This window comes from Diuraphis noxia, unplaced genomic scaffold (genome assembly GCF_037042655.1).
Source record: "Diuraphis noxia isolate RWA-SAM2 unplaced genomic scaffold, SU_Dnox_SAM2 contig0005, whole genome shotgun sequence".
NCBI classification, from domain to species: domain Eukaryota; kingdom Metazoa; phylum Arthropoda; class Insecta; order Hemiptera; family Aphididae; genus Diuraphis; species Diuraphis noxia.
Genome location: NW_028301715.1, coordinates 6,496,001 through 6,521,411, shown reverse-complemented (window position 1 = coordinate 6,521,411; position 25,411 = coordinate 6,496,001). Strand labels below are relative to the sequence as shown.

The following is a 25,411-nucleotide window of genomic DNA, read 5'->3' as shown; positions in this document are numbered from 1 at the left end:
ACCCCCCCCCCTCTCCACCCATTAGAAAGACACCACTGATATTTCAGTACAAAATATGTATGTAAGGTGTTAGGGGGGGGGGGGGGAGGGGGCTAGGACTAGCATGCGTCCGCAAACCGTCCAGATATAATAATGTTATCATATACCAGATACCTACTACCCTAATTAGCATATTAGAGTAGTCCCCGATAGAAAATCCAAAAGCAAGAAACAAATAATGATACAATTATATTATACAGAGCTACTCATGTGTTTTTATTGATTGATATTTTAATTTCAAGCAATTTATTAACATTTTAAAAATGTAATATATAGGGTGTGATTGATTTATCAAACAACACTCATTTTTTCAAAAAGTATTGACTTTTTTCAAATTTTTTTTTTTTCAAAATTGTAGATTTACACTCTTCTTGAATTGTATATTTATCACCCTTATATTTATTAGGTAAACCACTATCAACTTTTGATTTTCAAATGGTAACCTATATAGACTTAAAATTTCATAAATTAATAAAGCTATTTTTTTTATTAATTATTACGTTAAAATTTCGAATTTAGCGCTTGTAGTTTATGAGTTATAAGTATTTAAAGAGTTTAGATTGGCAGAGTGGAGTGGTACGGGGTTACCCCGCAAAATGTTTGTCCACTACTCCGCTTGTCTAAACTTAAAATATTTATAACTCATAAACTACTCGTCCTAAATTCGATTTTTATGAATCAAAATACTTAGAAAAATATTCTGCTTTGGAATATGAAATTAAAACTCTATTCAAAAAAGTAAAAAACTTAAAAAATGATAAGGATAAAAAATATTTAAAAATATTTATTAAATAATGAGTGTTGTTTATTGATAAAAGAATCACCCTGTATATAATTCTACACTGTTTAAATAATTTACATTAAAATTAGAATATATATCAATAAAAACTTATTAGATAGTATTATTTATCTTTGAATTTGGTATGTTCCTTAAAATTTTTAATATTTTATATTAATATCATATAGTTCCTTTACATCTCTCTCTCTCCAAAAAAAGTTTTTGTCACGCAGGTATTTAAATAAATAATAACCCAGCCAATTTCTAATTTCCATACAGAAAAAATCGATATGCGATAACCTATACTGACAAATGATTCTGAAGTGAACAAAATTTTATTTCTTTAAACATTAATTGCAAAACTTAAGGGAAAGCAAAATTAAAAATTTTAAGTGAAACATTTCAAATTTCAGTATTTATACTAAATGTACGAGTATATGTTACGTATAACTAAACGCGTATCCTAATAATTTAACGATATCAAACGATTATATTATATTAAGTTTTAAATACTAAATTTTTTTTTTTTAAATCATTAATTTTTGATTCGCGCAAGTCTTCGTTAGAGGAGGATTTGGTATGCAGCTGTTATGGTATTCTAAAATGTTCTAAAGGCTAAAATTGTACGCATAGTGTGCACGTTTTAACGTACACATCACAGACATCGCGTACGTAGACGTTAAGAAAAATTAAATTAAATACATGAAGTAGGTCAACTGAACGAAAAAAAAAATTGGACATTTGACTCTATTTAAAGTGATTCTAACCCTACTCATCATTATAAATAACGTTCTTAAAAGTTGTCTACTACTCTTTTTGACAAAAACCGAACCAATTTGTATTTGAAAAACAAATTACTTTCTACGTATCAACGTCTTGAAAAAATGAACAACGACGAGAAACAGAGAAATTTAATTTTTTGAGTTTATTAATAATATATAAAATCGCATTTTTTCTTTCGATGGAAAACCAGTAAAATAATAATAAAATAAAAATAGATCAATACCGATTTGAAATTTGCGCGTTCGCGGTATAATTAGGTATCGTTATTCGTTACTTACCAGACATGGTCACCAAAACCGTTCTTAATACGTAATTATGGTAGATTGTAGCTTTTTCAAAATTTTCTTGGATTTTGGTCCACGCGATTTCCAAACATACGAAAAACTGTAGACCGTACGTGCAGAACACCGCCAAGCTTATGCATACCTTGGCTACTTGAGCGGCACTGCAACAAACAAACACAAAAATAAACAAACAAATATTAATAGATTGCAATAATTGAAAATCGCTTAAATTTTTTACGCGATCGTCGCAAAGCACACTATATGAACGATAGTGCATCCTGCAGTAATGCATCAGGTGACCTGAATGATGTGTGAGCCAATGAGGAGTTCCAGGTCTCGACAAATCTCGTTTTGATAATGGAGGCCACCAAAAATATATAAAAAAATGTTTGTTTTTTAATAAATAATCGTGTAACGCGATACTCTTCGCACATTCTGGATTCAGTGGCCCGCCTATAATATTGACTGAGTTTATTATTTTACTCTAAATCATAATATTGTATTGGACAAATGAATAAATGATTTTACAAAATTTGCGAATGAATAAGGACAGTTTAGCGGAGACTTTTTTATGGGACTTAACCTCTCCCCTCCCCCAACCAAACGAAATTCCTGGCTACGCCCGCGCCATTGTCTGCGAGTGTCATCAGCACACTACGTTATCGTTCCGAATCGTTGCCATATTCGTTGTTACTTATTGAAGCTATATATATATATATATAATATATTTATAATAAAATATACTAAGTACGGGTATGCTGCAAGTATATGAGAGTGATACATCTTGGATTTTGGCGGTAGTCGCGAACGATATACGGTAAAAATTCTAAGACATTTGGATGAAAAGTTACATAGAATGATATGCAGTTATACTCTAATACTCACACGTCTTCGGTGGGTAGGTTGAGCGTTATGCTCGATTTCGTTTCATCACCGTACTTCAAGAAACCGAGGAAACCCAACAAAATGTATACGACGGTCACGCCGCCCATGCCGACGTTCAGCACGCCGAAAACCCCCAAAAATTGTCTGGGCGTTTTCATGTTGTTTTCCAACGGCATCACCTGCAGCGATAAAATATAAAGTACACTTTTTTTTAAATGTTATAATATAAAACACATGTTACCTATAGGTAATTATATGTATACATTATACAAGACTAAAGCCGCCGCTTCGGCTTGGCGTTATTTTAAAATATAAAATAATAAACACAACACGATAATATAGACGAACAGGAAAATCGACAAGACCGCAATGTTATATATATATGGCATCTGCAGTAAAAACGCAGAGATATTAATGCGACTTCGTCGACTCGAACGCATGAAAAAGTGACTTCAACGCAGCGAAGACGATTTATAACGACTTGGGTGATTTTATGTTTAAAAAAAAAAAACAAATTTTTTGGTAAAACTATACACAGTTATAATATAGGTAAAGTAAAACAGCAAAAGTAATAAATAAACACTCAAAAAGAGCTTTCAAGGTAACACACTATATATGCACTAACTTATAAGACTATTGATTACAATAAGTAATATTATCGGAAGTATAACAGTCGACGAAATTATGTTCGGAAGAAAAAATGTGTGTATCGGTAATTGGTTATTTCGATTAATCGATTATTTTACAGTTTTTATAAAATTCGATTAACCAAGTAATTGAATTTTTCAATCAAAGCGATTAACCGTTTTTTGTTTTTTACGGTTCGAATTAAATTCTATTTTTAGCACTTTAAGCATTTTGCATTCTATTCCAGTTTTGTGTTCATATGTTTAGACCACACACCAAAAAATCGATTAATCCGTTAAACAATCGATTTTCAGTTTAAATTTTAATTTCCAATCAATTGAAATAATCGATTTAAAACGTGAAATATAATGATTGAACAGCAACCCAACTAACTTCAACTGCAGTTTATTTTTTTTTTTTTAAGGGGAACCTTCGGCAACATAGACCATTGGGTGTGGGGTGGTACGGTAGGGGTTAGTTTTGAGTATTTGTTTGTAGGTTTTTAAGTGGATAGGGTTGTAACACGTGTTTGTGTATGTGTGGCAAGGATATTTTGCTAAAAATCTTGGGTGGTCACCCATCCGAGAGCTAGCAACTGTGGCCGGCACGTACGCTCAGTGCGTTTCCGCAGATTGAGCGTACGACCGCGACTCATCAAGCCACATTAATTATTATCATTTACGCACCACTCCGATGGCTTCCATGGCGAACACGGTGAGGCAGAAGAACGTCGGAAACGTTTCCAAAGACCCCACGACAGGCCTTTCAGAAATGCTGGGTATGCCGTTGAGCGTGTAATAGAAAGTGATGCCCAGACCGACGGCCATCAGCAGGTTGGCGACCATGGACACGGGCGCCAGGTACTTGAGGTTGGGCACGTAGCTGAGCAGTACGAGCGGCAAGAGCAACACGGCGATGAAGTACCGGATGTTCGGCGAGAAACCCATGTGGTGGGCGAACAGCTGTTCGAAGTTAGAGGCGATGATCACCGTGTACACGCTGCACGTACCGAAGTACGTGACGAACAGCAGCCAGAGCACCGACTGCCGGGTGAGCGACGAGAACTTTTGGGACCATGCGGGTCCGTTGGCGAACGCCACTTCGGCCACGTCCGCGTAGCCCATGGCCGTCACTTTGGTACGCCTGTACAGCGTGTGGGCACATTTAACCTGCGAAACGACCGGAGAATAATGTAATATTATTGTTTTTGGCTTTTTGCAGTGCGCGCGATATAGGTACGTAAGTAAAAATGTGTTTTAACTAAACAAATCTATATATAGGAACGACGATGTAAAGAAAAAAAAAAATTTTTAAAAACTTTTAAATAAATATGTGTGCGCAGTGCCGCAACAGTGGATCGTAATCACTACTTAACTTTCCTAAATGACTACACATAAATAGGTATATCGTTGATGTCGAACTATATATCTCAAAAAGCAGTTTGCCCACTTAGTTTACAAGTCGCAATTCAATTAACTCATTACAAAATAATATAGCAATTCTCAAACAAAGTAGTATGACTTGATACTAACCTATAGACATAATAATATATATATATATATACCTATTGTATTACATACATTTTGTTTTTTTATTTTCTACATGAATGAAATATTTCAAGAAAATAAATTTCATGAAATTTTAGAGCTCTAAGCACCATTGCACTGCTACATGGTATAAATGTTTATAGTTTTTAACGAATTACGTAGTCGCATAAAAATAGAGCAACAATATTATCTCTGACCAGGTCGGAAGTTTGTAAATCGATGTTTGCTTTTGTGCCTTGTAGTAATATTAATATATTATATTCTGAGCTAGATAATCGCGAACATTAAAATGGAGACATATTCAAGTCTCGTAGGGCATGGATGTATTTTATGTCCAATTAAAGTTTTTCGATTGGTTTATATTTATTGTGACGTTACAAATGATTAAAATGAAACCTAATTTTTTTTTTTTTACGGCAGACAAAATCTGCAGTAGTGATACGCTTCGGCATAACGGCAAAACATTTTTTAGCTAGTGGTAGAGAATAGAGATGAGGTAATGAAATTGAAGATTTAAAAATTATTTCAATGAGTAAAATTATACTAGGTAAATATATTATATTTTAGAACATTAATTAGCTTATTAACAGTCACAAGTACAATTTCAGTTTTTAACTTGGAGGGGCTTTACATATTTAAATGAAACAGAGACCCGTGGAGATGCTCTGCCCCCTCACCCCCCGAGCAAATACCAATATCATATTTTTGTCACCAACTTTTCTAGTAATTTTCTATATATTATGTTTTACTAAAATGAAAAATATTTGACTAAAACAAATAACAAAATGTTGGTATGGATTTACATATTTATAATCTATTACATTATAATTTGTAACCAACGATTTGAAATTGGAAATTTATTCAAAATTAGTTCGTTCGACGAATCCCGTTGAATATAAATTATTGATAAATTGGTAAATTTATCTTTACTCGAAAAAGTTCTAAGCAAATTCTTCTTCGTTTCTGAAGATGACCTCTCGCTTACACGACTAAACCTAATTAATCGAAATTGTCAACAAAAAATAAATAATTTTTTTTTCTTGAATACACAGTGCATTTTGATATCACAATTTTTTTCCAGATATATTTGTAAGATAATATACTGCACAAAAGCAAAAACTGATAAATATAGAAGATAAATATCGATTTAATACAGTTTTAAGCTTCTGTACAATTGGGTAAAATCGACTTACAAGGTTGTTTTACCGTGTAAACTATCGATATTAATATATTATATTATGTTATGTACAAGTAATACGATAACAACACACGAACAATGAATCGTTGTTTAAACTCAACAAAATAATTTCCTCAAACAACGTTTAGTGTAACTTGTAGATTAATTACGTAATTATAATGAATAGAATTTAATACTTCAATTATTAAAATACAACGTTTTTAAAGGGGCTAAGTCACTTAACCCCCCCCCCTCTCAAAATTCTATCAATACATGGCCGGTTCGAAAATCTTGGCGGGGCTATAGTTTGGAAACCCACTGTTTTAAACGATACCTAGCTGCTACCTTAGACTGATTTCAATTTAAAAAAGAATCTACAAGGTACATAACAATATAATGTATATATATTATATAATATTTAACACGTGCGTGCACTAACCAGTGAGTACGAACAAAATGTGCACACAAACGACACAAACACCGTTGCGAAAATTCCGGTTATAAGTCCCGAGCACTGGAAAGCTTGTGGCATGGCCAAGATTCCGGTTCCCAAAGACGCTTTGAGTAAATGAGTTAAGGTCTCTCCGTTGCTGTAAAAATCGAAATAATTTTCATGATATTATTTACTTACATATGTATATCTATTTGTATAAATGGCAGGGTACAAGCCCGAAAAAACGATTAAGAATCTGCAAATATAGCAATTATGCAATTCGTAGTAAAATAATTAGAGTATAACATGTGAACATGGTGATTTTATAAGCATGATACTTACCCCCATCCCTCTAATAGTACATGTTTTCGAATTCTGATTTTTCGAATTTTTATCTACACCCACAGACCACATTTTCAAATTTCCAAATTTTTTAAAATTACTTGAGGACTTTCCTGTGACGATACAAACTTCTATTTTTTCAAACGAGGACAACCTCTCTTTTTTACTGAAAATTATATAACCGATGATTTTCTTGAAAATTTGTAAGTTTGGATTCGAGTGTATTAAATTGTAAAATTCTAATGAGTAGTTTCTGAATTATTAAATGTTATTACTAAGGAATAATAATCCTACAAAATGATTTTTGTTCTTTTAAATGTATGTAACTTAAATGTAATATTAAACGCAAAATGTATTATACTTAGACCATTTTTACAAATTTTTTATATTGATAAATATAAATTAATAGTTATTACCAACATTTTCAAATTATCTAAGCCTCCGTATCTAACTCAGCCCATTACCATATAGACATATTGACCTTAGAACACAAAGTTACATAACTCAAAAAGTACTTGCTAGAATTTTTATTTATATAGTCTTATAGATAAATCGACATTTTCAAGAAGAATATCTGCTGAATAATAACTAAAAGTGAAAAAAAGAGGTTATAATATTTGAAGAACAAAAGTTTGTATTGTCACAAGATCATCCTTATAGTATGTAGTAAAAAAAATCTCAAATATTCGAAAATATGATTTAAAAGTGTAGGTATTAAAAAATTCGAAAAATCTAAATTTGTAAATATGCGTGATTTGAGCATAAAAATTGGATGAACTTGCATAAAATATCACCCTATATAATTTCAAATAATTATTTATGTGAGTTATTGTTATGATTGCATCAAATCGGTACAAACTGATTATATTGGTCAAGTCAATCAAGTCAATGATAATATTTATAATTATTATATAAAAATGTGATATTGTATATTTTGTATTCGACTACACAATTTCAGTGTCAGATATTGTATGTAAATATAGGTGCTACACTCACGTGGTCGGATGTTCCAAGTTTCTCTCGAGGAATGGATCGAAGTAGTCGTTGCCATTGAGGTGCAAGACTTCACTTTTCTCTTGGTTTTTGCTAGATTTTCGTCTGAAATGAACATGTACGGTATTATTAATAAACATAATATGTTATGATTTTAAATGAAATAATAGTCGTTTTTATAAACACTGCCCGTGCACGTGGTCATTATCATTCTCATTTATTGATTTAATTGGTTACGAATTATAACCGCAAAAAAGTTGATTTAAAAATAATCGAATTGAAAACGATTAATTATTAGAATAATCAAACAAAAAGTTTGCTTGAATAACTTCGTAAAACACTGTTATGCCGAATCAAAACCAAAATATTCAATTAGATAATATTATTACTTGTGATTCTTTGTAAAGTAGTTGTAGGTACTAGGTATAGGTTACCAATAACACATTTTGTATAGTAAAACATTCATAAAATATTATACCTACGAATCAACAGTCAATGAATAAAAATGAGAGTACCTATCTATAATTTATGTATATTATTTTGTGGTTATATTGTTATATTATCTTCAAAGTAGTCGAACCGAAACATAATATTATACCTATCGAATATATGACGAGCGTTTATTTTTAAAACGGAAAACAAGAACACTTTTATGACGGTAGACGATTGCGGTACTTAAATTATTCATCGGAATATGAAATAAATGTTTGAGTTAAGCCGATTAGAAAAAAATGTATTATTTTACCATAAAATATCACCTAGAAAACAAAATTGTTGTTTTGGTATAATAACAATTTTGTTTTCTCAAAAGAACGTTTGCGACGCGAACTATACTATCTTTTAAATATATTTTAACAATTTATATTCGTAATTTTTTTTTTTTAAATTAGCACATATAAAAAAGCGGGTAAATCGTGGATGTCGCTCTGCTGTACTGTAGGTACAAGTGGGTTACTGTAATGGATGGAATTAAATTTGAATCTAATGATATTATATCATTGTATACGAAAAACGATTCTGAGCGAAGACGGTTTATCCGTTAAGGATATATTATAGATTATTATTACTTATTAGTTATTATTAATATTTATTAAAATATTTGACTTTCCGATGGAATTTTTTTTTTGTCGTTTAATTAATATCAAACGCTCATAAAAATTTAGTTTGCATTTCTGGTGATCATTTTTTTTTTTTTTTGTGATAAATATTGACTAACTTATAACTTATAAGGAATCTTGTATTAAATTTTCCAATCTTAGATTTAAAAAGAAATTTTTTTATGAATTTCTAACTTAAAATAATTTGCAAATTTTCGTGATTCTTAGGTAATTAGCCAAAATTTGAACTTTAAATGCTTATAAAAAAAAAATCACGCTACTCATCCAGTAGTACTACCACAGATGAAATAATTTTAAATTTAAATTAATTAGAGATGTTTCGAACTGTTCGATTATTGAACTGGAAATTCCAAATAATCGAACTGAGCCAAATACTTAATAGTTCGATTCAATAATCCAACCAGAAAAATAAAAAATTAATAATTAAATTTTAAATAAAACAATATCCAAGTTTGACTTTTTTAAGGTTCCATTAGAGTTCGATTCGGTTCAGGTTCAATTTAAATAGTTTAGGTTCGAATCTGTTTGAGTTCGTTTATTTAAAGATAAGTTCGGTTCTGGTTCGGTTTGACGTTAAATATTATAGTTCGTAACATCTCTAAAATGCATGTTCATTTGATCTGTGGTAATGGGTAGTTGAAGCCACATCACACTCGGTTGTTCGGACTTATACAGTGTAAGATAATGATATCAATTGTGTTCAAGGCCTGATGATAATGATAATGTCATATTATTATTATCATTATTATAAAATAATCGCAGAACATAAAATATATTAAATAATACACACAAGATGGGCCGTTTTGTTTTTCCATTTTCCAGCCGTGTTGTTTATTTAATGAATTAAATCAATAACAATAAAGCGTATAGTCTGTTGTCTTATAATGGCGTGTTTTAGAACCGACGTCATATTAATATTATCAAACAATGTCGTCAGGTCGAAAGTATAAGTAATAACAACAAACGATAACAATAATACCAATATGGCGTTGTTAATAAAGCGTAAATGTTTATAGAGCGTCTAAAATAATGTTCATCATCATCATAACAAACAGATACGGTTTCCGTCGAATGGCCTTACGTATTACAATCACTCACAGCCAATTCGAACATGCGACGACAAAACTTGATTAGATACCAAACTACGCTGAATACAGTCGATTCTAGAGAACTCAAAAACTTCGAGAAAACGAATTTTTTATCACTTCTTAAAGACGTGTTCTGTATGAGGTATACATCGACCCTGAATGGGAACAATAATTTTTAACTAACCATCTTCAAACCCATTGAGTTTGTTACACACAAAGTTTAGACTGACCAGATCATTATCTTTAGCAACTCACTTTCCACCCTCATGAGCATCCAGAACCAGTGGAAACCAACCGACTTCGCTAGAAAAATCACAATGCTCATACTACCGCTACCCTTGTCGATAAACAAATATCCTACATGTGGATTCCCGGCCACTGTGATATAGAAGGCAATGAACTCGCTAACAAGGCCGCCAAACTTGCTCACCTAGCCAATAACCCTCTTACGTCCCAGGATTTTACATACCAGGACGTTGAGAGAATCATTGCTATAGAAACACACGACCAATGAAAAAACAAATGGGAAGAAGAGACGACCAAATTACACGAGATCAAAAGAACCACATACCCTTGGTCGTTCCCTGCTAGGAAACATCTCCAGGAAACAGGAAACAGCCATATTGCTCGGATTAGGATAGGACACACATATATCACCCCTCACCAACACCTGATGAAGAGAGAAGAACCCCTCAACTGTAATAACTACTGCGGTTCCCCACTTACCGTCAAACACATCCTCACGGAATTCCGATGCTACGAAAAAGAAAGGGAGAACTGAACCTTCTGGACCATGTCTTTGAATCACTCAGCCCCGAGCAGAGCAATCTCACAACGACCCTGGAATTTCTCCACAACACAGGACTACACGACAAAATGTAATCTATATTAACACACAGTCTTTTCCTTTTCTCTTTTTTCTTTATTGTATTTATGTGTAAAAATATCTAATCATGTATTATACTGTATAACATAATGTTCGTCCAATGTCCATAGAAGCCGCGGACGTTGTTTTGTTAATAAAAAAAAATAATAATAATAATAATTGGGACAACTATAAATTCGACTTTTGAATTTTTCGTGTTACGCACTTCAATAGGTGAGAAGTTCGAAATTCGAGTTATCGAGGTTCGAGTCTTATCGAGACTCAACGGTGCTAAAATAATCTGTTCTGTCTTCTGTCCATGGTACGTAGAAATAACATTGCAAAAGAATGTACGCGGCGGCCTTGGTGTGCAACAGACGTCGCGAATGCCAAAGTCACAAAATCAGTCGACGGCAGTAAACCAGCAGCCTGTACGCCAAAATATAAGGAACCAGTACCAGGGTAATCCACGCGATACCATGCGAACCATATCCGACTGCAAATTGCAGACGTCAATCGAATCATTTATCACAACTACACATCACAATCACATCGACATCAACGGATATATAATTAGGAAAGACATCGATATTATTACAATTTTTTATTTTTTAATCGTGGTGGACCCGAAGTGATAATCAATAACTATGCAGCACACCGCCGGCGCCGAAATCGTACGCAATAATGTTAATATTATAAGAGCACATGTATTTAAAAAAAAGTAAGCCACCCACCCGACACCCACCCAATTTTTTATTTTTTTAAAAATATTTTCATTTATTATTCACTGTACCAGTTCAAGGAAATTAATTATTATGATCAATAGTTTATGTTGTAAATTTATAAACTTCCCAGTGAAACCTGCAGTAATATACACCCACCCCCCTCGAGAACACGTGTGGTTGCATTACTTGCTAACCTGCCTGGGCTGACCAGTACCAGGGTAATAATCTATCTGCACCATACCATTTGAACTACATCTGACTGCAAAATTTCAAACGTCAATCGAACCATATACCACGGCTACACATCACTTCGACATCGACGATCATACTTAGGAATTGCTACATATTATATATTTTTTTTTACAATACGTGGTGGACCCTAAATGATGATTATCAATAACTATGCAGCACACCGCCGGCGCCGAGATCGTATAAGCAATAATTATTATATATTTATATCGGTTCAGAGTTCGGTGCGCACGCTTTTTAAAACTAATAATTAACGACGACGGCGTAGTCTCTAGTCGGGCGCCACATTTCTGGATAAAAAAAAAAAAAGGAATATACTGTATATTATACAGAACGATTCACTAAGCATGCGCTCACCAAATTTTGTATCATTTAATCGTTCTGACTCTGATTTATGACATTTTTGAGTTTAATCTCAAGGACCATCTTTTTTTCAATTAAGAAAAACTTATTAGACTTATTTAGCTAAGCAGGGCGACGCGACACAAACATCTGATATTCACATGATTTTTTTTAATGTTGACGTATATAAATCAAAACTCAATCAATATATAAAATTATGAGTCATTAGACTTTATAATATATATTATCAGGCTTTAGGATGATAGTCTTTAATAATGGTTTTACATAAAATATATATAATATATAATTATTATGTAATATTTATTAAATTATCTAATAAAACATATTATTATACCTATACATGACTTATATTTTTTGTTACTTATTTAACTCGGTAAATTTTTCTAATTATAACAAAATGTTTAGGAATTAATAATATCAAAAACTATACCAAATTATCGTGATCCTCATACGGGATAGTCATACCTTCTAATCATGAACTATTATTTTCATTATGGATAAACTTTAATAACTCGAAAACTTATCGTTCGAATTTAAACTTTGATACATTTAAGTAGTTTTCAAAAAAAAAGTCATCAAATTGACGATGTACACAAAATAAAATTAATTAGGATTTTAAAGACAAAATTGTAACACATCAGAACTCTTCTTAAATTTCTTAAACGAAAAAATCACAGCATTAAGAAATGTGATCTTTATAATAAAATTAATGAATATGATTGGTGTTCACACTGTATGTAGATAATAATTATAATAATTATAACTCGCCAGCAGTAACAAAATGTCAACTAATAAAAATGTCTTAATTTTTTTAATTAATAAAATGTGTTCGTCAAAATTGAAAAAAAAATCGGTCATTAACATTAAACATTAAAACGTCGCTAATATAATCGATTATCGTCGAAAGAGTAGATTGGACGAGTTACTGAGATGTAAATATACAGTTAAACTTAAATTGGTATAAGGAACCTTAACTATTTTATTCTCATCGCGTAAAATCGTTTACACTGACCACCGAATAACATTATTTTCTAGGTATACGTGGTATATACCATGTAAACTAACATCGGCGACATTTTGAATCGCATGTTTCGATGAGATAAAAAAAAGGAGAACTTTTGAATAAATAAATAAATTTGTATTATGACAAAACTTACTTAGTTTGCGGTACTTCTTTCATCTTGGACTTGTCATCCAACAGGAACGACTGGAGTTCCGGCTCTGCGTTTTGCGAACCCTGAAATGCGACCACGGTATTTATATTATTTATTATTTATTCTTCGAGAAGGTATCATAATAATAATAATATTTTACACTGAGTATAATGTTGATATTATGTGTCTTCGGCACAGTTTTTTGTTATTATTATTACTATTCAATATAATGTTTTGCATTACCTATATATTTTACACGTACAGACACCGTGCGCCGCGCGACATTCGCTCGGAGGACGACGGGACCTGACTAAGGAAGTGACGGAGAGAGAGCGAGGAAGAAAAGGTGGATCGTTGACAAGTTATTTGGCCGACGAGAAATTAATATGCGTCTTTTTTAAAAATAAACTCTATAGGCGTATATTATATTAGTGATCACACTGCACTTGTGCGCGGCCAGACGGACACTAAAATATATTTCATATTGTTATTATAAGATGCATTATATTTATATACATATATATGAATAGTAGATGACGACGGCGACGATCTTGGGGCGGATGCGAGAGAAACGAACGGAAAAAAATAACATTTATTATTCCCTAAATGGAATTTTGACCTATATATTGCGTGTAATTATATACTTACTGGATTACGGTGTATGAGTATTCAACGACGGCCAACTCGTCGCACGGTGACCGAGGATTTCGTAGAAGAACGCACAAAAATAGTACCTCTATACTATACCTACTATACCGTTTGCCCGTCGAAAGAGTTCTACTGTGGCAGGTTTCGCGAGTATTATGAACTACACGACCGCGTGATGTCTAAGGCGGCCCAGAAAAATTATTGTTTACGAATGTTTTGTTTTGTTTTTTTTTTTAATTTTTTTCCGCGACGTCGCTTTCGGTGCTTTATTAGCCACGATGAAGGCGTCTGCGAATCGACTGCCATTGTACGCAGATCTTCGTCCGTCATAATTTTTAAGCCCCACGACAAGAAGTGTGTGTTCGTAGGCAACGTGAGATATTTTACCGAGACGTGTCTTATCTATGTATGTATTGCAGAATATTTAAGACAAAAAAAAAAAAAAAACGATGAATGTGCGCGCAGGCCGATAATGAGAGATATTTTTTTTTAACTGACGTATTATTATTTATATAATATAGATAGGTATGCGTATATAGTATTATCATAAGATGTATAGTCAACATAGGTAAGTATATTATAATATAAATATATAGATATATATGTATATATAGATATGATTAATAATAAAAAAAAAAACGGTTAGGTACGTGGTGCGACACCAACGCAAACGAACGACTACAGCACTGTATTCGCAGTCTAAAAATAGATACCCTAATTAGTAGACATATCGGAATTATGTGTACCTATCGTTAAATATGACCTGCGCTGTATCTGCGGAACACGCCGACGACATGTATAACTACTAAAAATATAAAAAGTTAAAAAACGTCTATAACAATATAACATCTATATCAGAGCAGTCTTCAAAATCTTCTCTTTTTTTTTGGCCCCCTTAGAAGACCTATTTTGTAGATAGCAATTAATATTATAATATTTAATAGTTTAAAATTTTGCTTCTAAAAAACAATAACAATCACCACATTGATAATTTATAAAATTTTAAATAATATAATATTTAAGCGACCTCATCATATTATAGCTTTAATATTATTACGTACGCTGTAAAATATAATATTTATTTTTATTTCAACTGCAGAGAGCTTCAGGTCTTAAGTTCAATTTTATAACAACGAAGACTATCGCGATATAGACACGGCCGGTTATTAAAATGAAATAAATTTTCATTAACATAAGTAATACTATTTTTTTAGATTTATGAATATAAGAAATAATCATATTATGTACCTATTTTTACGGGTTATTGACAGTTTGAATAGATCGATTTATTCGGCTGTATGTAAACTGCGGCAAAATTAACCTTTTTCTAAAAGTCGATATGTAAACTGCAGCAAAAAAAAAATTAAGATTATACAATCTGCGGCAAAACCGATAAGATACATTATATAAGCTGCGACAATTAATTTTATATACCTTCTATATGTACTAAATTATATACATATCGTGTATATTGTGTATAATATGAGTTATGACATCTATTTATCTAGAGACTATTAAGAGTATTAGACGTAAAAATAAAGAAAACCCAATTTTCAAAATTGAAAAATATTATTATTATTATTAAAAATTATTTTAAGAGATCTTAATGATCGTATAATCAAAAAAAAAAAAATTGAAAAATATTATTAATATTATTAAAAAATATTTAAAAGATTGTATAGGGCTCTTATAACCAAAAAATAAATAAATTTAAAAAATAAAATAATAATACAATAGGTACCTAATTAACATTTTGTCGTTTGTTCTTAAAACATACATTTTTCAAAAATTCATATCTTGAAATTCGTCCATCTTCTTTCATTTTTCGCTGTTCGTTAATAAATTTGTATTTTTGCGTTGTCGCAAGTAGATATATGTGTCAACATGAATATCCTGTAGAGCATCTATACATTTATATAGTGATGGATGATGATGATAAAAATACGCATTACATTTTGAATGGAAAGATCCACATACATTATTTATTTTGTTATAACTTCTTCTTTTCATTTCCCACAAGGAAGGAGATAATAAGTCTTGCATATAAGTTTCTGTTAAATAATCGCAAAATTGTAATATTTTATTATTAGATGGCATATCTGCAATTAAATCAAAAACAAACAAATCTTCGACTTCGTCAGAGTCAAGGAACGGGAGACCAAAAATATAATTTAAAAATTTTTCTTCATCTGTGTCTCCTTCAATGTAAAGTTTAGATAGAGCCAAATTTAGTAATTTTCTAAACCACTAGTATTATCAAATGTAAAGGATATTACCAATATGTTTCGTTAAATCTTAAAAATACATTTGGATTTACCTTACCAATTTATACGCAAGACAAATTAAACGATATACGTATATGGTAGGTAAATACATAGGTATATTCATAGGTATATACATAGAAGGTATATAAAATAATTTGTCGCAGTTTGTATAATGTATATTATCGGCTTTGCCGCAAATTGTATGATCTTAATTTTTTTTTGCCGCAGTTTACATGCAAGGTATTAATTTTGCCGCAGTTTAACATCTCCCATTTATTCAGGGCCGTAGCTAGGAATATTTTATGGGGAGGGCCCATACCTCTTTCATATTGTCACTTAAAAGAATTTCCTGGTAACTACGTCATAGTAAAATGCATTCAATGATTGGAATTAATTTATCTCTATTTTGTTTTATTACCAATTTAAACTCTTATCAGTTATCATTTATCACAATATACACTACCGGTACTATCAATACAACTTTGACACCATACTATAAATTTACTATAATATTATATTAAATATTTATTCAATTAAAAAATTAAAAAATGATTTAAAAATAAACATTTTAAATTTTAGAATATACTAGACATTTTTACATTTTCTACTTGGTTGAATGGGAGGGTGGGGGGAGCCCCTAAACCTTTCCCTAGCAATGGCCCTGGATTTATTTATCTAAGTTACATTAAAACCTAAAGAGAGTGGCAAGAAGTCAGGAATATTCCAATATATTATTTTAACCTGCTGGTTTCATAATCATTGAAATCTATTTAAACTTTTTTCCATCCTATAGAATAAGAATAATAGTAATAGGAGTACTATACAATGATATTGAGATATGGAACGTTTGGTGAAATAAAAACTTGGGTATCAGGACCTCTGGATGTGCACAATCACAATCACGATAGTGAATGTCAATGAATAGGCCTAAACTATTTCAAGGCCTTAACTCTAACCAAAACTTTATGAGTAGCATTGTAGATTACACATTAATTTGTTAAAAATTTGCAAGTCTTGTAGAACCAAAAAATTTAAAAAATCTTTAAACTAGGCTCAATAATACAATTATCAACATACTTCTAAAATTATAATTCAACACATAATATTATACATATATTATACTGTATTATCACAACCGATAATATTATTTGAATAATTGAAAAATTGATTCTTTTTTCCCAGAATTTTTCTTTTCTAATCTAAAAGTTATTTTTAAATAATTTCGTTTTATAATCTATTAATTTGTATTAAGGTTTCCTAATTACACATTTTTTTGTCACAAAAAAACTTGGCAAATAAAAATTCAGCAATAGAATGCACGTAATATATTATATAGACTTTCTTATAGTATAGGTATACTGCTTACGTTTTAAGAATTAGAAAAAACGCATGATAACTTGATATGGAAAAAAATTCATTAACAAGGGTCATGAGATAAAAAAAAAAAAATAAGTAATTGCAACATAATTACAAACAATCTATTTATATTAAATTAAACTGATTATCTATAAAGTAAAATTAATCGTTTAAAGAATAAATAATAATAAAAAAAAAACGTTTGCGATAACCTATTCAGAAAGGATGTGTAAAAAATAATTGATTTCATAATAATAATTACGATGTACCTAATCAAGAAGTCCTAATCCTTCACACAAAAAAAAAATCTGTCCAAATTAGAAAACTATATTATTCAATAAAAAAAATCCCTGAGGCTGATTATACCTGATATATACAGGTGTACTGTACGGTTTGTAGTTTGGTTAGGCCACTAATTAAACATACGTGCATGTTTATTAGTGACGGAGGTATACCTATTGTTGAACTGTTTTTTTATATTTGAATATAAATATGTTTTTATTTTTTGTCAACAAAAACTAACCGAACAACATTTACTTAATCGATCTGCAGTAATTGAAGTTAATCATTAAAAGAGATTTGAAGTGATGTTCATTGGTTTTGGATATCCTGCGAAAGTGTAGTGAGCGTAAAATTATGTATATAGTTGCTTACAGAGGTACAATTATAAAAAAAAAACATTTTTATTGTCCGATTAAAAAGTGCCAACCTCACTTATTGTCGATGAGTTGAGTATAAAGTGCGCCTAAATTGCGTAGGATTGCCTACACGCAGCTATATTCACACACTTTTTATTTATATTTTATGAAATAATCTTATTTCTATTGTGTCTGAGTGCTATACCTATACTAATAGGTAGCTACTCATCGCTCCTCAAGCTCTCATGCCATAGGTTATTTTATTTTATTTATTCTACGCTCGTATTATGCTTAATATTGTTGTTACAGATTGTATATTATCTAATAAATTTTAATTAAAAAAATTATTCATCTACCGAATTGAAAAAAAAAAATCAGTCCAATATTCAATATCTATTTATACAGGTACGTCTAAGGGCCGGTAAAAAGTGTCACTTCAAAAGAATATCGAGTAAATTCGATAGTCTGTTGTCGATAAAATAAAATAACACGTTGGACGTTTTGCAAAAATTAGGATTTCGAAAAGTGATAAATACATCTATAATCTGATTGTACTCAATCGACTATAGAATCCAAACAATTGCCCGATTAAAAATTTGATAAGTTTGCCAACCTTGTATATATGATTTGAGTATATAATGCATCATATTTGTGTAGGGCCGTCCGTCTATTTACGCATTTTCTTTTTACGTTTTACATAATCTAACAGATTTAAAAACACTTTTGGTCCAATATTCAATACCTGTAGATATGGTTACGTCTAAGAGCCCGCGAAAAAGATCCACATCGCAAGAACATCGAATAAAAATGAGTTGATTGCAGTGCTTCGAAAAAAAGTAATAATACGTTGGATATTTTACGAAAATAAGGATTTCGAAAAATAGCTTGCTTTGATGGGTTATCTTATTTTTAAATTTTTGTTCACTTTGAAAGAATTTTATAAACAATATATAATATATACATATATATAATATATACATATATATAATATATAGAAGTTACAAATACATTTTATCATGTCGTCTACGGTGCACCTATTAACGTGTTATTATTACATTATTAAATGTATATAGAGAACTCGGCTCGTACAATATTACGACGACGACGACCACGACAACATTAATAATTAATAAAAAATTATAATAAACATAATATAAAATAACTCACCATCATGATTGCGGTTCGGACGGTTTGCTGCTTCTTTTCACGTGTCGATCCGACTCAGTGTGGTTATATAATATTATTATATTATTGTTGCGCGGTGCGACCACGACTTATCTGGAGGAGCCGTGCAGCGTATCTGCGGCGATATTCAAGACACGACCTGTGAAAAAAAAACGCATACGGTAAATATCTAAACGGACTCGACAAATCGGCAAATCGCGTGAGACTGAGCACACATCACCCCATGACCGTCGTCGCTGTCGCACCGATTACGAATGCATTATGAAACGGCCTTTGACACGAGTCGTACGCGTGATAACAATATAATATGTGTGTGTATACGACGACGACGACGACGACGACGGTTATGATATTACTATTAAAATAACTGTAATGCAATTATTGCTATCCGCGAAGACATTTTAATACGCACGCGACACTGGTACACATCACGTAGGTATAATATACGATGATATGATATATACGTGGGACTCTCGCCCGACGACATTTTAAATTAATTATTTAATGCGCACAATCTTGTTTTCGATTGAAAAAAATAAATTCCTATCGTCGCTATTCTTGAAAAACACTACACGCTTTTAGCTATATAAAATCTACTGCAGCTGCTGCAGTGTTGTGCGTATACGTGTTACCTATTTATGTTACGTATTTGCAAAGGTATGGACACCAAGTCAATGAAAATAATATTAACTCTAGTCAAGTGAAGTTATGAGGACGCACATGATCGTTAAGTTAAAAGTTAACAAATTACAAAGTCAACTCGACAAGTGAAAATTTAATGTGGAAAAAAATATTGATTTAATTCAAATTTAATCTATTTTCTTTCAATTATATAGTATGTAAATCACACAAAGACTGCACATGTTTGGGTTATTATATTATAGTATTGGATTATTTTAATTTTATATTAATATTTACGTATAGACGAAAAATGTTTAAAATGTGAGATGGATTATTTTTAAACCGAATGAGAAAAAGAAAAGTCGATTAAGCCATTCAAGTTCATAAGTTGATTAGAAAATAAACTAACTGATTAAGTCAAAAAGTAAAAAAAAAAATAACTTTTTAATTTAACTTAAACTTTTTAACTAGTTAATGCCCACGTTTGTGCATTTACAATATAATTTAATCGATAAAATAAACAGTTAAACGGCGCCGCCCATAATTCGGACAACGAATCGTATTTGTTTTGGGTTCAAGAGAAAAGACCAGAAATTTCGTTGTTTCGTGCACCGAACACAGTTTGTAAATTTTTTAAATTTATTTTTAAAATATTTTATTGCTATTTTCGCGTCCGTCGCGGTGCAGCGCGGTGCAACCACGATGGATACATCGAAATGAATATGCTTGAAAAATCACGATATTAAAAAACAGAAACCAAATGCTGCTAAAATATTGTGATACCTACCTAATGTTTGACAGCCAACGACTGCAGCTGTGTTAAAAAAATAAAAATCACTGTGAAGCGATATAGAAAAATCTATCTCTATTCGAATAATTCGTTAAATTAGACATCGAAACACGATGGGCCGCTACAGGTGTCGAAAGAATCGTCCTGTGAAAATCACAGTGTATAGCGTTAAAAAAATAAATATCAGCCGTATAGATTATAATAATACATAGTATTATTATGCTTTGGTGCGTAATAACCTATGGTTGGCGCGGTGTTGAAAGAATCGTCCTGTATAATATTATAATGAGCCGCACGCTGTACAAAGACCGCTATTATGTATAATATATTTCAATGCGTATTATTCTGCTTAGCTGAAGATACCTCCTCTGGCGTAGGCGGCATAATATATTATTATTATTATTATTTCGGATGGTCCGGACACAAGTTGAAGGACACGCGGAGTACGCGGTTTTATTATTGTGGGTCGTCGCCAAGGACGTTTTCACGAGCAATATCATCGTGTGTATCAGACAAAAATATAATGTGATAATTATAATAATAATCACAACCACGGTGTATGTATAGAGCTAAACCACCATGTACTATGGTATGCAGCGGTATATATTATATATATATATATATATTATATGGTGGTATACCGCACTCGCATGGTTATGTTGACGAACGTCGTTGTGGTCTCGTGTATTTATTACGCACATTGATATATTATGTACAGTGAACGCCGTTCAAATGACTCAAAATCGTAGGGAATGGTCTCAGGGCGAATCCAAATTCCAAATAGTTCGGTTATAAGACTGACCACTTCGGTTATAATACAATTAATACACAAATTTCGTAAAAAAATTTTTTTTAAAGATGGTAGAAAACAAACATTTTTCATTGACTCTTAGGTATTGCAGGTTTCATGCTTTGTTATGTTCCACTTAGCCCATATTATATAAGATTCATATTACGTTACACAAATCGACACTTTTTGCGCTGATCCCAAAGCGAGTCTCTTGTGTGTGTGTGTGTGTGTGGTGATATAATGGTTATATTTAAAGTTCTTTTTTCTTTTTTTTTAACAACGCAGTAAGATAAAATAATATTATAATAATTATGTTGGCGAATTCTACGCGATAAACCACACGCGCGCGATACATCAACACACGTACCTACGCTATTTTCGAGCCTAAATTTCGAACATTATACAGCAGGCAATCATCATTTTCCTCGCCGAGATAACGTCAATATTCAATCCGGACAATATCTGCACGAGCAACGACGTTGCATTCAATTTTTATCGTATCAACTTTCATACGGCACTTTACATATACATATATATTCATATGTATATAAATAGGTAAGGTATCTAGTTAAGAAATTTTTTGTTAAAGAATATCATTATGATATTAATGTGTAATCGCACGAGTACATAATTCGTGGCAATTTCGTGCACACGAATTCCGCCGGGGTGCGATAAATTATTTTCTAGGAAAAAAAATATCGTTTTCCATACTATATTTTTTTTATCGTTCGGACTGCTTCGTTCGATATGCATACAATTTATTATAATATCTGTAAAGAGTGCATAGAAGATTTTCACGCCACGTTGGTCACAATAATAATAATATATTAAATAATAATAACGACCGGAATTCATCACAAGAGGACACCACAAAAACGCGTACGATGTAGCAAAAACTGGACCGTCTTTGCTCGCTCTAGTCGCTCTGTATATTTACAGCAAAATTACCGAAATTCCGCCACGACATCATAGTGCGAAGAACTTTACCAGTGTCGTAGCGACTTTTAACATTTTTTATAGCACTATAACCAATTGTTTTTAACAATTAAATGAAAAAAAAGCGGGTAAGTGGATGTCGCTCTGCTGTACATTAGGGGGTGGGGTGGACCTCTGACTAGGGTAGGTTAAATTTGAATGCAATGATAGGTACCATTGTATACGAAAAACGATTCTGAACGGAGACGGTTTATCTGTCTAGGATACATTATAGATTATTAAAAATTTTCAAATCTTAGATTTAAAAAAAAAAATTTATGAATTTCTGGCTTAAAATAATTTGCGAATTTTCGTGATTTTTAAGTATGTTGTCAAAATTTAAATTTAAATGCTTGTACAAAAAAATTGTGGCTATGTATTTCTTTTATTTTGCAACTGCTATTGTAAAAATATATTATGAACCTTGTATTAAATTCTCAAATCTTAGAATTAAAAAAAAAAAACTTTTATGAATTTCTATCTAAGATAATTTGAACATTGCCGTAATTTTTATGTATTTAGTCAAAATTTGAACTGTAAATGCTTTTTGTGACTATATATTTATTTTATTTTTCAACTGCTACTGTAAAAATATGTTAGGAGCCTTGCATTACTTTTTCAAATCTTAGATATAAAAGGAAAATACTTTATAAATTTCTAGTTAAAAATAATTTGTGAATTATCATGATTTTTACGTATTTTGTCAAAATTCAAACTTTGAACGCTTTTTAAAAAAAATTATGCATATATATTTCTTTTATTTTTCAACTGCTATTGTAAAAATATGATAGGAGCCTTGTATTAAATTTTCAAATTCATAGATTTAAAAAGAAAAACTTTTATGAATTTCTAACTAAGATAATTTGAATATTGCCGTAATTTTTATGTATTTAGTCAAAATTTTAGCTGTAAATGCTAATAAAAAAAAATTGTGCCTATGTATTTTTATAATTTTTTAATCACTATAAGAATAACTTATGAGGAACTTTGTATTAAATTTTCAAGTATTTTGATTGGGCCAAAAAAATTTATCGACACTTCAAAAGAAAATTTTCAGAAAAATTGAAAATTTCAGTTGTCTATAAATATCTCGCAAAAATTCAAAATATTTTGAAAATTAAATCATGTAAAGAAAATGCCAATCTTAATAACTTGTGAAATTTTCAAGTATCTACGACTTATATTTTTTGAATAATTACAAATATTTAAAATCGTTTGAGGATAAATCGTTATGCTATTTCGTAAAAATTTAAAATTCAAACGCACCTAAAATTTTTCCTATAATGATGTTTCAAGTTTTCTATATAGCTACTTGAAGGAAAGCTAATAGAAAACTTAGAGTTGTATTTTTAATCCTAAATAATTATAAACACAACAAATTTTATGATTTTTCAACTTCAAAATTACTTGCAAATTTTCACGTTTTCGACAGATTTCGTAAAAATTTTAACTGTAAACGCTTATTAAAAAAAATGGTGACTTACGATTTTTAATTTTTTTTAGCTACAATTAGAACAACTCATAAGGAACCTTGTATTAAATTTTCATGTGTTTTGGTTGTCCAACATTTTTTACAGACACCTCAAAAAAAAAAATTCTCAAAAAAATCGAATATTTCAGTGGTCTATAAATAACTCAAAAAAGTCAAAATTTTTTGAAAATTAAACTGTATATAGATATCACTAACATTAACATTTGGTGAAAATTTAAAGTATTTACAGTTTTTGAATTACACCTTTATAAAAAAATCGATTTGGTCCAAAAATGGGTTTTGCGTAAAAATTCCCGTTTTTCTGTCATTTTTTTTTTTTTGTTTTTCTCGATTTTTTTGAAAACTGTTGGAAAATATTTACTTTTGACCTCTATAATACACCAAGGATATTCACTTTTACATCGGAACCACTCCCAAAGTTTGAAATTGAAGCGTTATTTCGACCTTTCGACTAGTATTATGCTGTACACAGACTCAAAAACAAACAAAAAAAAAAAAAAAACATCATTGTAAAATCAATACATTCATCACTTCGTTCAGAATCTAAAATACATGTTCTCAAACTGATAACTTTAATTGTATTTATTAAAGTTATCCAAAATACGTATGATATAAACGACGCTACGACACAGATCAATTGTTTCGCTATGAGTTGTGTAGTCTTGCAGGTAATTCTACTGCAAACACATAGGAAATAAAGCTATAAACGATATTATACAAAATAGTGACAATCTTAATACTTTATTAACGATGAAAAAACGCAGATTTTTCTTCTCTCTCAAAGTTGATAAATGGCTTTATGACATCATTAGAGCATATTTCAAATACCGCAATATAACTTCATCAGAACATGCTTCACTTTTCATATCAGAACACACTCAACCAATTACGGCCAAAACAACCCTTTTCAAAGAATATTTATCTGGTAAACCAATTTTTCATTAAAATGTGTACCCACTTATATTGTCATATCTACTATAATTGTATATACATTAATTATTATTTAGTGTTTATTGTGATATTTAAATTAAAAATTGTAATATTATAATGTTCTTTTCTTGTATCTGCAGTACTTGTACCCATATGGCCATATGTCGTCTATCCCAAATAAAAATAAAAATATTGATACGAAAATGTGCGAATTTCGTTGAAATCAGTAACAATATATTAATTATAATAATAATATAAAACATAAAGCATAA

General features: G+C 30.9%; 1 protein-coding gene across 3 annotated transcripts in view; it reads right to left on the bottom strand.

Annotated features, from left to right (window-relative positions):
* Positions 1–25,411, bottom strand: part of LOC107163689 (proton-coupled amino acid transporter-like protein pathetic) — a 57,232-nt gene that overhangs the window by 1,756 nt on the left and 30,065 nt on the right. The window contains exons 2-8 of one of the 3 annotated variants that reach the window (XM_089229112.1): positions 19,524–19,680; positions 13,454–13,533; positions 7,892–7,993; positions 6,560–6,710; positions 4,083–4,565; positions 2,770–2,948; positions 1,879–2,045 (exon numbers count right to left, since the gene is read on the bottom strand). In XM_089229112.1, the coding sequence (XP_089085238.1) occupies positions 1,879–2,045; positions 2,770–2,948; positions 4,083–4,565; positions 6,560–6,710; positions 7,892–7,993; positions 13,454–13,533; positions 19,524–19,529 (1,168 nt within the window). In that variant the 5' untranslated portion in view covers positions 19,530–19,680. Of the gene's footprint in view, positions 1–1,878; positions 2,046–2,769; positions 2,949–4,082; positions 4,566–6,559; positions 6,711–7,891; positions 7,994–13,453; positions 13,534–13,610; positions 13,634–14,098; positions 14,401–19,523; positions 19,681–25,411 lie in introns of those variants that run through there. The other 2 variants (XM_089229113.1, XM_089229114.1) reach the window with 2 other exon arrangements.